The 13982-nt window shown below is 39.1% G+C and overlaps 1 protein-coding gene across 2 annotated transcripts in view; it reads right to left on the bottom strand.

The window, feature by feature from the left end:
* Positions 1–13982, bottom strand: part of CCDC88C (coiled-coil and HOOK domain protein 88C) — an 87857-nt gene that overhangs the window by 8787 nt on the left and 65088 nt on the right. For both annotated transcript variants that reach the window (XM_085225510.1, XM_085225508.1), the window contains exons 18-25: positions 12557–12745; positions 12028–12189; positions 10738–11015; positions 6833–6976; positions 4830–5016; positions 4445–4590; positions 3718–3807; positions 2099–2340 (exon numbers count right to left, since the gene is read on the bottom strand). In XM_085225510.1, coding sequence (XP_085081636.1) covers positions 2099–2340; positions 3718–3807; positions 4445–4590; positions 4830–5016; positions 6833–6976; positions 10738–11015; positions 12028–12189; positions 12557–12745 — 1438 coding nt within the window. The remainder of the gene's footprint in view (positions 1–2098; positions 2341–3717; positions 3808–4444; positions 4591–4829; positions 5017–6832; positions 6977–10737; positions 11016–12027; positions 12190–12556; positions 12746–13982) is intronic.

The raw sequence follows: 13982 nt of genomic DNA on the forward strand, positions 1-13982 counted from the left end.
GCAATTAGTTGTGCAAAGTATTGGAAAACTCTCAAAGTTTTGAAACTGGTTACATACTATATTTTGCATTTTAGTAGGTCTGTAACGTTGCAGAAAGCAAAGCAGCAGCAAATCAGTTCAACACTTCAACTGGACACGATGCAAGTACGTGACTGCAAGGAAATATCCAAGCACACAGCAACTTCACTTACTTATAACATGCACCACAGCCAATATACATACGCAAACTGTATGCCATGAGGTCCCCTAAAATTGTGCTGCATTGAAGAAATGATCCAGTGTGCAATAGTGATTCATCTTCTACAGGAAAACTTAAGTCCATGTTCACTAATCTGTGCTTGTATTTAGAGTACTGTAAAGGCATGCTGAGTATTTCTATCAAGGTGTGTGTTCTCTTAAGGCACGTGGGTTTAAAATGTTTGTCAGAAGTAAATGAAGATAAATACTAAAGAAAAGGTGTTAGATATCTCCCAATTCCGAGAAAGAAAAAGGCTCATTAGGAGAGGGCGGGATGTTGGAAGACCAGAACCGGAGCCGACTAGAGACAGACTGGTGATTCGGTGGAGACTTAGGAGACTTTTCTTTATCCTTGCTTTTGCTTCTCAAAAAGGCAATCTTTCTGCGCTGCACAGCTAAATTGTTATCACCCAGGTATCCCAAAAAGAAGAAGAAAAAAAAAAAGTGAAAAAAGCCCATGTACATAAAGCTTAAGTGTCTTAAAACAGATTCAACACTGCACAACCAGTAAGAAATGACAAAGGATAAACAAAGACTAACACATCTATTTAGAGGACTCAGATTAATGCATAATTAATCACAGTTAATCTGACTCATCTTGATGCACACATTAGGAAATGTACATAAAACATAAGCAACTTCATTAAGAAATAGCTGTTAGAACCCCCACAATGTTTTACTTAAAAGACAAAAATAAAGAATCAGACAGGTCTGCGTGCTCCTTGGTGATTATAAACTCAGATCTCCTAGATGTTTTCTAGGCTTTAGAACTGGTGCTCATCATGTCAACATAAGCATGTTTCACTTCAAGTCTCTGGGGCTTCATTCTTGATTTTATCTCCAGCACTTGGTGAAGGCCTTTTTGTTAGAAATCCAACCCCAAATTTCCAGGCTGAACTTCAGATGCAGACTACATACTTCTAGCATTTCCCAGAACCACGTGGATGATTTGAAACGTGCACTATTTTAAGCAAATCAAAGGACTCCAAGAAAGGAGAAGAGGAAACATAAAACCAATCAAAACGAAAACTAACAAACAGATACTTGAAGTAGTCTGTAACAGCAACTATACTCCTTGGCTCATCCCCTTTTATCTCCCCCACTTCCCAGCAGTGATGCAGGAAATACTACATATAAATTAAGTTCAAAATTGCTTCCAGGACAAAAAACTACACACAGAACCTGAAAAAAAAGTGATCTCAATAGAATAAGTAAAACTTGTTTCTGTATTTTCTTCAATAAAGACTACAGTGTATTTATTTTGAGGAGCTGTCTTCTAAGTTTCCTGTCACTAGGAATAGCTGATCTACTGCACAAAGTAACTCTGCCAGAGAGATCATTTTGCCTTTCTTATTCCTTTTAATGTTTCAAAAATTATTTCATCTTTTTAAATTAAGAAATTAATTTGATCCCAAGTCAACTCATTGCATCATCCTCCAAAATAGTAAGATTACCATAAGAAAGTACTTTCTACATGATTTCTTTTGCATGTGCGCCATCTCCTGGCAGTGGCTGTAGGACCAGCCTATCTACTTGAAGAACAGATGTTAATAAATACGACCATAAAATTACATGGATCAGCTTTAAACCGATCTGTTGCAAAGTCCCCGTGAAAATTTTTCATCAACTTTCTCAGTAATACACAACATACTTAGATCAACTATGAAACTGTACAAAAGCTGAAAGGAAAAGAAGGATAGAAGAAACAAATCAAGCACTAGTTTACTAAAAAAAAAAAAAAGATTTAAAATAATGTGATTCAGTATCAATATATCTTAAAAAAAAAAAAAAAAAAGAAAAAAAACTAAAAAAAGCACCAAAAATCTGTTGGGCTTATAAATTTGGGCTGAGCATTGCATACCTTTAGTTGCAGAACCTCCAGGGTTCTCTCTTTCTTCCACAGAGTTTGACCCTTGAGAAGTATTATCCTGAGATTCCTGTTGATGTTTCAGTTTTTGTGAGGCAGATGGAGAGTTTACTGTCTCTGGGGATTCAGAATGCCATAGAGGACTCTCTGATGCTGGCTTCAATCGCTCCCTTGTAGACTCCTTCTTTGGCTTGATTAGTTTGACTAAGGCTCTGGCTCCAATCCAATGGTTTTTCCTGATAAAGGAGGTTTAGTGAACAGGATTAAAAAAACACTACATGAAGAAGTTTACAGCTGTGCTAAAGCCACCAAGCTACATTCTTTTTTTGTTGTCATGAACTGGTTGGAAAGACGGAGCACGAATTTTTAGGAATTTTTTAGGAATTTTTAGGATTCTCTCCTGAAGTCTAAATTATTTTACAGAAATATTTCTTCAGTATGAGAGATATGAGAACAACAAATGTTTCCTCTGCTAGAAATCTAAATTACACACATGGACCTACACAAGTCATTTCAACTGTGAGAAAAGCTCTACTACAGTAAAAGACCAAAAACTGATGAAAACTGCTCTAAGAATAATTTTTTCCCAGCATCAGTATCAGTTTGATCTACATATGGTGCAATTAGCTTGCCTCTTTTTTGTTATTAAGCAAGCCTTTTCTCTCCGATGGACAGCTTATATCCTGTGAAACAGAAGCTCTTGAAACTTCTGCTGCTGCTGCTTTGTTGAGTATACAGAGTCCCTGCACTTGTCTGGGACACAAATCCAGTGCTGGTCATGAAGCAGTTTCAAAACAAAGACAAGAGATGTTTTGTATAAAACCGTCCCCCAGCAGGAGCTATAATAAACATCACCAACCATTATTCATTAGGACCTCATATCCTCCATCAATTCAGAGCTGTTGTGGCAGCAACTTATATATTGAGGCTAAAGCAAGAACCTGACCACCAGCTCAGCATTGTTTTAGCACTAGCACTAAATAATCTGTCAATATTGAAGCTTCTTAGTCTCTCCTGTAGTCCTTTCTTCCTTTCTACAAAGCCACAAGAAGGATATCTTCTGCACATCTGTGTACAGTATTTCACTTAAGTTTCATCCACCGCATCAAATGCATGCATATTTCTGTTGGAATCATTTTCTGAACTAAGGGCAGAGAAATTTGTACCTTCTGATATACTTTTGCTGCTTTTAGTTATGGGCATTAAGTCATCACAGAACTTTGGAGCTCCTTAATTTAACTACTGTGCTGCCATGCCGATTTAGAATTTCTTCTGGGACTGTTTTGTTTTATCTTCTCAAAGATGGAAGGATGAGCACGCACTTCTCAAGGCCGTGATATTCAGCAAGGCAAAGTGCCTCTTTTATAGTTAGTACTGTTTCAGATTCCAGTACTAAGAGACAGAACTCCACGTGAGGCACTGTACTCTCTATTAACACAAGTTAGATCACGGCTTCTGGGAATGGTTTGTAGAGTGAACTTGAAGAGAGAAGTGGAGATGATATTTTGTCCTCAATTCAGATGAAATTCCAACTATCTCCCATTATGGAGAGGACTTTCTCATCCTCACAAATCTTTACATCAATAGCAAAACTGAATCCAAACAGGACTTACTTTTTTGGAGTAGGATCATAAAACTTGTACTGATCCATTATTTTCTCTTCAAGTTTTTCCTTGTGTCTCTTTAAGGCATTTAGTTTATCACTGTGATAGGAAAAAGCATATTCTGAATTATCTGTATGAAATCAAACACAATTCACTATAGAGAAAGGTACAATAGTCTGTGGAACTTGCTAGTGAGTGACTTTTGTGTAATAAGCACAAAAGGTGAAAAGTACAACAGTAGATTTAAGTTAGATTACTCAGTACAACTAATGTAGCTTTTTTTGGCTAGTGGATGTTAGAAGTAATTTTTATTTTTATTTTTTTAAATGTATTTGCTGATTGTTCAATCTTAGTCACAGTCCACTAACAAATCACTTACTTAGGAAACTGAAACACAAAAATTAGTAAGACTAGACTCTTGCTGCAACTCAGCTCTTTCTCAGGTTCGTCAGATTTCTTTGAGTTGTTTGGTTTAGCATTCCAGCTTTAACAGCTAAGTTCTCCACATGGATTGTATTATTTGAAGAGCTATCTGTCCTTTTATGTAAGGCAGTACAAAGAAATTCTGTAGCATATTCCCATTATGGAAAATCTTCTGAATATTTCCTTTTCTAGGTAGGTATCAAGTAGATCAGTCAACCTTCTGCTGTCCCTTCTTCTTCTAACACATGATTAGTGTTCTACGGTTGTCTAAAACACTTTTTCAGGGTTCACAATTCAAAACTCATTTCCTTACATGTACTGCTTCTGTTCTTCATGATACTGATCCTTGCTCTCCATGTTCTGCTCCAGTAACATCTGATTCTGCTGGTTCAGCATCTGAATTTGACTTAGAAGATGATGATTCTCTTCTTCCAGATTTCCCTTGAGACGTGACAGCAGCTATTAAACAAGACAGACAGATGAATTTCTACCTTACACTTAGCTTCTCTGGAGCAGCAACACAATCAAGCTAACACAACAGCAGAGCAACCTAAGATACGAACAGATCAACTCTAGAGGTATACATGGGCATGCTGTTAAACACACATAGCTTGACTTTCTACATATTTATCAGCAATTTCAAACAATGGCTGCTCTCTTACAGAAATCCAGCAATGTACCTACTTATTGCTACTCACCTCACAGTGGTTATCCAGCTTGGTCAGAGAGATATCCATGGACTGGTGCTGTTCTTTCAGCTCATCATAGCGAGCCTGCCAACGATTCAGCTCTAGCTGAGAGTTGTTCAAGGAAGTTTTCAGTTCTTTAGTGTGTGAATGCAGCCCTTCATATTCTGCCTTTAGTTGGCTGTGCAAGAAATTCACCCTAAACATGAAAAAGCCAACAGGTTTGTGAAGAACACTTCATACAAAGTGCGTCACATTCAAAGACTACAATTTAAGCATGCACCAAATCAAATTTTAAGTTCTAATGACCCTTAAAAATGTTCTTATTCTTGTCACAAAAAAAACGTTTTAATAAAGTTACAATAGCATTATAAAATATTTTTAATCTTCTGTTGGATTAGAAGAAAATAGACAAAAAATAAATATGCTATTCCTCCATGGGTAAGAGAAGCACATCATAAATTTCTGAGGCAGGATGTATTTAAGAGCATCTTGATACACAGGTAGCTCTATCTGGCATAACTAAAGAGTACTGATAATTTTTTTTTTTTTTACTGATGCATGAAATATGAGCATTTGTTATACGAACACAGATATGGTATTGTAATGCTGTAAATGAGACTATGGCATTCCTTTATACCTTTTGGTAAATCTAAAAATGTCTACTACTCACAAAGGCATAAAATTATAGGAGCAGGTAAATGAAAGTGGTTACATTCTGTACCTGCTGACAGACAGCTATGTCTTCCTCTCTTTCAGCACTGTAAATAACATTTTGCAACATATTTCCTCATTCCTAGAGAAACTGGATTGAAACCAGAAGGCTCAAGGAAACAATGTCTGCAGAACTCAGCAGTGTACGAGGTTACATTAAACTTGGACAACATACAAAACTTTTGTGATTGAACTGAAGGTGTAATGTTTAAACATGATTCAATCTAATGCTGTTTGAACTTGAAACCTTGGAGTCTTATTTGTAAGAAACTTTTTTCTCAAAAGGCCTTTGAGCAGTGACACTGAGAATTGAGCAGGAATTGTAGAATCATAGAATATCTCAAGTTGGAAAGGACCCGTAAGGATCATCAAGTCCAAGCTCCAAAAAGGACCACCCAAAAACTGGACCACAATTCTGAGAGCATTGTTCAGATACTTCTTGAACTTTGACAGCTTGAGGCTGCCCTGGGGAGACTGCTCTAGAGCCCAACCACAGTATCAGTGAAGAACATGCATAAGCCAATGCCTATCTTCAATGCCACCATGATCATTCTTCTGGGCTATAATCAGATCAGCCTTCTCCAAAGCACAGACCCTGAATACTCCAAATAAAAGCCTATCACTTAACATCAGAAGGTATAGGACAAATAGCTGCTCATTCTACTGTTGTATTATGTTACTTTTGGATGCCACCTCAACAAGAGAGTTTGGTATGAGTTGGCAGTCACACAGCAATCATATGAATCACTAAGTCCATTATTAATAACAAGGATTAAGTTTTTTTTTTAGACTACTAACAAACTGCAGCTTTCTTTTGGCTACAGAAAAGAAACAGCTACATTAACTTCCATAACTAAAGCGCACTGTAAAAAAGACATGATGAAGTTTTTCCTATGGGGAAAAAAAAAAAAAAAAATGAGTAGGGACCATTTCAAACAACTCTACTGAGAGCTTTGGGTATTTGTAGTCCTGCTTAAAGACAGGTGCTGGAAACAACTCAGTACAGAGGGATTTGTGAGCAGGATCACAAGTGGAGGCATATTTTGAACAAGCAGAAGTCCCAGAATCAGACCATATATGAAGCACCTTTTGTTTTGTTCACAGTATCCACAAAGCTGATAATCTAAAACAAGTTAAACGAAATGAATAAATTACAAGACTGAACTGAGAAAAAAAAATTAACAGATGCGTTAATGAAAGTATTTTGGAGCTAAAATTAATACAATGCAAGAGAGAAAAAACGTATTTTGCATCACTGACTTTTCAACAATAGTTACAAGAACTTATTGAGGGAGCCATACCTGTCCAGTTCCTCCCTCAGCTTCTGATTTTCCCCAGCAGTTATTGCATTTGATCTCCTTTCTTCTTGCAGGACCTCTCTCTCAGTTTTTAGAGCTAGTTCCAACTCTTCCAGTTCTGCCTTCTGTTTCATTAAGCTGTTATATCTACAAGAGGCAAATAGCATATTCTCAGCTCCCTTTCATACCTTCTTCTTCATCTGTTTTCAGATTTGTTAATAGGTGGTACCAAAAACATCAGAAATTAGTGGTTACCTGTCTTTTTAGTTTTGTACAAATGTGTGTATTCAAAAATTTACCAAGGCTAAAGAATTCCACAGAATGCACGGAAACAGCTTTGCCCACAAGTCTGCAACTTTCATCTCTGGATCACTGAATAATTGAGCTATGGAACAACTCCCCTGACAGGTGGCACAGCATGGATTAGATGGTTCAGCTTCCCTGGAACTGCTAAGCTGCCTGCATTCAGGAAATACTGTGCAGAATATGACGTGGATTGAGACCACTCTGTACAACTGCAAGCTGTGCACAGATTTTTTCCTGTTGTGGCCAGACACACACACACACACACACACACACACACAAAGCTGAAGCCACTGGGGACACTGCTGCAGTGGATGTCAAACTCACCAGCAGGTTTTTCTGTGAGAATGATTATAGGATATTGCCCCAAAGTATCCCTGGCAGATATACCTGCATCAGGCACAGAGAAGCATCACTCCTGCATTTTTAAAACAGCAACTGAGTGACAAAGTAGTGATAAAGCAGTGCCTGAACAGGAGCAAACAAGCATCATCTGCACGTGTCTCATCTGCCACTGCCGACTCTCATCTCAGCAGAGCACAGTTACTCTGCAGCCACTAAATCCTCAAAACAAAAACAAAAGCAGCAGACAGCACCAAACACACTGATTCCTGCCAGCTTGTTCTTCTTTCACGCTACTATTTTCTTCCTCCCAGGGTCAAATTACAGCCTGTCCCAAATTCCAGCCCAACTGAAGGGCCACACAGAAAATACCTGTCTCTCACACAAAAGCTACTTTTGACTATTCATTTGCAGTGGTAGCAGTGGAGTTTAATTAACCTTATTTATTTATGTTCTTCATTCATTGAGCCACAGGACATTTCAAATTCAATGTCTGTACGACAAATGGAAGAACCTGAAAGCAAAGAAAAGTTTCACATCCAGCTCCAAGAAGGATTTAAGACAGACTGTGTTCCAATCCAGAGCCTGAGAAGACAAACTTCACTGTCAGTCCCTTGGTAGAAATTACCCTGGCCACCTCCGTACAGCCTGTGTTGTGAATTCTTTTGCCATTTCCCTATGATAGAACAACTATGCTCATTTTTATCCAAGCCATCTTTTTTAACGAGGGCTCATCAGAGGGAAGCAGTATACTGGTACAGTTTTAACAGTCTGGCCCAGCTGTACATGCTTTCTTTGAGCATAAGAGCTGCCATGGTTGGTCACAGACACTTCCTGAAATACAAGGAGATAGGGAAAGAAACAAGGGACCACCTGTGGAAGTGTAGCAATTCTGCAACTGGGGCCCAAATGAAAACCCCAGGCAAACATACCTGTATTCCAGATGCAGAACCGAGTATTTGAGCTGGATTTATGCAACCTGACAAGCTTTACCACCAGGAAAGGCACCTCTGCCTGTAGCCTACTCAACATACGTGTTCATCCCATTTTTTTTAAGCACCAGTTCCAGGCACACAGAAAGAGTGTTTGTTAAAGGTCTTACACATGCACGTAAATTCCACTTTGGCTCTGACACAGTCCATTCCTCGACCTGAACAATCACATTTCTTTTCACTCCTTTTGCTGATTTGTCAGGAGAAATACTGCTGGTGGGTGCTTGTGACTGAGAAAACTTTAAAAAGCACCCAGCTTTGCCCAGGTGTGGCAAAGAGAACACAATACTACAAATCCCTGCAATATGTAACCTTGCACAACAGGGATTCTGCTTTTCCAGCGAAATGAATTTTTCCAGCATCTCTGTAGGATTACAGTCCTCTCCAGAGTAAGCCACAAAGAAAAGCTCAAGCATCTGCCAATCAATTGTCGTTACTAAGTTATTACCTCCCCTTAGTAATGAGCAATATGTAAAGTAATCTTAAAAATGCAGGCAAAAGAGGTCCACCCTTTCTGTGCTCACTGCAGAAGAAATTGCTATTAATGGTAAATAGTCCTAACATACTAAACATACTTTTCTTCCTAAATTGAACCCACATTTCTGTGATTTACTGGGCTATGTCAGGCATTTTACTGCAGTTACACTCAACTTATTATTAAACCCACACTGCAGGGCTAATACTACGCAGACACAGCTGAGGAAGGTTTCACTAAGTTTGCTCAGGTTCAGAAAATATTTTGATTGTGTCAAATATGACCTACACATGTAACCTCAGTGACCTTGGCTATACATGAATGTAGGAGTCCAAAAGCTAACTGAAGCTGCTCCTTTCTTCTGACTGACAGTCAAGTGGAGATACAGGCTGTCCGTGGACAAATCACCTTGACAAGTCTCTTTGCAAGCTGACCTGCTGAAAAGGACACTACACTCTTAAAACTGCCAAAACCAACCTGCTTTGAGTACACAGTAGGTTACCATCTGTCTCTCACTGACAGTCATATCTCAGTAACAGAGTCCAAATGGTTAACATTTACTAAGGTGATGTGACCACTTATCACTAGAGATACCTTTTCTAAATAAAGCCACTCTTTCCCTTAGGTCAGGACTGCTGTTTCATAGTTGGTACTCATCAATAAACGGTGCCTAACAAACTGCTCCTCTGCCCCTACATACTGCATTGTGATAATTTTAAGCAAAGCCTGTATCAAAGAGAATCATTAATCAGTCTGAGAGACTTGGTAAGCAGGAACAGTGTCTGTGTAATCATTTACAGCTCATTTAGTTGACATCCAAGCATCTGAAGCAGCTGTCCTGTCACACAACCCTGGGTGGCCATTTTAATCACAATAGGTTTACTATGATTCTACAATACTTCCGTGTTTTATCACAATCTATTGCACATTATATTGCCAGATCTGCTGTCTTCAGGAAGAAGGTTAGCACCAGGTTTAAGTCCATTCTGAAGAATCAACACTGACTTACTATGAACTCAACTTATGTTCCTGCACAGAAACTAATACAGATATTATGAGGAGAAAAAATAATTTTAAGAAGTATATAAAACATACATACTTAATATTTTGAGGTAGAGTGGCATTTATGTAGTATTACAGTATTTATTGTTCAATCCACAGACAACTGTCAGAAAAATGACTGTAACTAGTGTGTAAATAATGAAGAGATTTCACAATTTAGCTGCAGGGCCTGAAGCAGAAGTCTTAGATGGTAGAGATATATGAGAATAAATAATACATCACTATCTCAGGCAAGCTCAATACAGGCTCCTTCAGAGAGCCTCCCTTGTCACGAGCTCGAATTAACACACAGTCTTCAATTATTTATACTGTTCACCAAGATACACATAATTAGGTAATTACCCAGTTGACTTATAGACATCACTGTATGACTACAAAAGATACTACCTTCTAGAACTAGAAAAATCTTTTCAGGAAGAATGTTATTATAGCAAAGATCTTTAGCCGAAGTAAAGGAATTTAAGCTACTTCTGACAAAGCGTCCCCAAGATTCAAACTCCTGTATGCTAAATATCATCAGTCATCTGTGGTCTGCCACCATCAGAGGCCTGAAGTCTACAGCTTTGCATATATCCTCATCTTATCTCCTAATAACGGCAAGAATAAGAAAACACATTTTCAAGGGAAAAAGTTACTCTAATAAAACAATAATTTCTGTTTATAATTGGAAGCCAACAATTAAAACTAAGACCATAGCGTGAGCGCATTCTAGCTCTCCTGTGCAGTGAACATACCTCTCCCCAAGACCTTTGTGTTCTAGATCCAGGTTTTTGTGCAAGGTTTTCAGACAGCTGTGCTGGTTTATTAGCAATTCATATTCTGTGGACTGCCGTTCATGTAATGAAGCAAGGTGTTCATGGTCTTGAAGCAATGATTCATATTCAGCTTTAAGCTGCTCCTTCTGCTTCAGCAGATTTTCATTTTCATTCTCCTTAGCTGTTTGCTGATTCTGGAGTAAAGCATTCTGGGCCATCAATGAAGCACTCTGGGAGTTGAGGGTTGAATTTTCCACCTAAAGTTTCTCAAATAAAAAGCAAGTGTTACTTACACCTACTGGTACATGCAATAGACATGTACTAGCAGAGTATACCAGCAACAGTTAATCAAGAACACACCATTTGCTTTGTAGACTTAAGATATTTATGGATGCTTGGGCATCACTTCAGTATTGCCTTCAGCATTCAGAACATTCAGTATACACCATATTATACGTCCACACACGCGCACCACCACGCTAGCAGCGGCCTGTTATGGACCAGGAGCCTGAAAATCCAGATAAACTATAACATTTGCAACTATGCTGTATCTCTGACAATCATGCACAAATGCCGAAGTTACTCCACGTTCATGTACCTGTAAGTGAGAACTTAAGTTCAACCAAAGTCAACAAAACCAACTGCAGCACTGTGTACAGGGGCAGCAGTTCTAACAAGCCTGATTCCAAATCAAATCAAATTTTATGTTGCTTGCATACTTCAATTACAAATGAGAACAAAGTATGGGGAAACAAAAATTCTGAGAATTTTGAGCAAGTTTAAAAGCTTTAGAAAGAATTCACAATATAAAAACATGACAGCTAATCTAATGCTGACCTTTAAAACTGTGCTCTTTCTCAAATTAATAGCTTTTTTTTAAATTAGAAGCAACATTTAAAAGCATCTGCTTTCCACCAACAACTTAACATATTGTCTGAAGTCTAAGAATTGCCCTCAGAACCCATAGCTACAATGCCTCTTGGAGATAACTTTTGCCCCCTTCCCACTTCTTCCAAAGTCTTCTTCACAGACATGGCATTAACAGGAAAACAGCATATATGCTTTTATTTTAGTACAGCTTCTGAAATAACATTTGTATTTTGCTGCATTGTTACCTTATCGTAGAAATTTCTCTCTAAATAACAACATTTATAATAAAAATAAATCAGCTATAGAGCCAATTTCCCTCCTAGCTTGGAGAAATTCAGGTCTCAATCTAAGCTCCACCTTCTGGTTACATCTTGCACAGAAGTACAAGGTTATCCTGACCTGGAGTTTAGCTGTCTGTGTCTGCAGGGCAGTATTGTGCTCCTGAAGGAACATGTTTTGCTTCTGTAGTGTCAGGATCTGATTGTTGAAAGAGACATTCTGTGTTTCCAAATGCTTCAGCTGTTCTTTAAGTAGCTGCTTCTCAGTATGCAGGGCTGCATTCTGAAAGACAGATGGGATTGAAGGGGTGATAGGAAGAAACACAATGGCTGTCCTGATCGCCTGCAGTCCTAGCAAGAATGAGAAGTAATTAGCAAAGATCATTCTGCAATCAAAGGGCAAAAGATACCTCTTTTCACGACTAAATGAAGGTATAACATATGTTGATACCTGGATTCGTCCCTACAGAGATGTTATTCAAGACATAATGTCTTGGACTATGAGAAGTCCTATGAGATACCAGAAAAATTTGGTAGAATCAGGTGCTCCAGAAAACCCATCAGATTCTTCTAAGCTCAAAATCCAGGTCCCAACAACCCACTCATGGTCACAAGAAAGTGTGCAGGATAACAGGAAATAGAAAGCTTACATTCCTTTCCAATTCAATTGCCCTGTCTTTCAATTTCAGCAGCTCCATGGTAGCCTCTCGGTGTCCCGTGTCCAATTTCTCATTCATTTGGTGGTTGGGAACGAGCTTCTCTGCAGAATACTTCAGTGAATTCTGAGCTTGCTGCCCATCCTGCTGATTCTGCTTAAGTGCATCAAAATCCTTCTTTATCTTTAAAACAAACAATGAAAAACCTTCACCACTAATTCAATAGTGGGATTTTATATTAACAAGGAGAAGAAATGCATACCCTTTATTTAACTACAGGCACTTCAAAGGATTGAAGGACCATTATCTTCATTACACAGGCAGGGAAATGAAGAAATGGACAGGTGGTGGCTACTTGGTAAGGTGCCTTTTGACTCAAGCTCACTGTCACCTAACAAACAGCCTGTTCTTAGGTGGGAATTTTAAAATGCATTGTTCTTCAGACTATGCTTTCATTAAACAAGGCAGAAAATCAACAATGTGACAATGAAATAAAACCATCGGGAAACAGATCTGCAAGTAGTCCTTACCTTAAAAATTTCTGCCATGGAACTCAGCCTAATAATTTTCCTGAAATGTGACAATGCCAAACTGGGAGAGAATGTTGATCTGCCAGAGGGGAGAAAGGCACTACAGAAGAACCTGGATAGACTGGATCGATGGACCAAGGTAAACTGTATGAGTTTCAATAGGGCCAAGTGTCAGGCCCTGCATTTTGGTCACAACCACCTCAGGCAACCCTACGGGCTTGGGAAGGAGTGGCTGGAAAGCTGCCTGACAAAAAGGGACCTTGGTGTACTGATGGCTAAATATGAGTCAGCAATGTGCTCAGGTGGTCCAAGAAGGCCAATGGCATCCTGGCTTGTATCGGCAATGGTGTGGTGAGCAGGACTAGGGAAGTCATCCTGCCCCTGTACTCGGCACTGGTGAGGCCCCATCTTGAGTACCGTGTTCAGTTTTGGGCACCTCAATACAGAAAGGACATTGAGGTGCTGGAGCAGGTCCAAAGAAAGCTTGTGAGGGGCTTGGAGAATATGTCCTACGAGGAGAGACTGAAGGAACTGCAGCTGTTCAGTCTGGGGAAGAGGAGGCTGAAAGGAGACCTTATTGTTCTCTTCAGATACCTGAAAGGTGATTGCAGTGAGAGCGGGATTGGTCTCTTCTCACTGGTGACAGGACAAGAGGAAATGGCCTGAAGTTGCACTACAGGAGATTTAGGTTGGCTATTAGGAAAAACTTCTTTACAGAAAAGGTTGTTAAGCACTGGAATAGGCTGCCCAGGGAGGTGGTTGAGTCACCATCCCTGGATGTGTTTAAATACTGTTTGGATGTGGTGCTCAGGGACATGATTTAGCAGAGGGCTGTTAGAGTTAGGGTAGTATGGTCAAGGTTGTGGTTGGACTTGATGATCTTGAATGTC

Source organism: Meleagris gallopavo, chromosome 5, assembly GCF_905368555.1.
Source record: "Meleagris gallopavo chromosome 5, MGAL_WU_HG_1.1, whole genome shotgun sequence".
In the NCBI taxonomy this organism is placed as follows: Eukaryota; Metazoa; Chordata; class Aves; order Galliformes; family Phasianidae; genus Meleagris; species Meleagris gallopavo.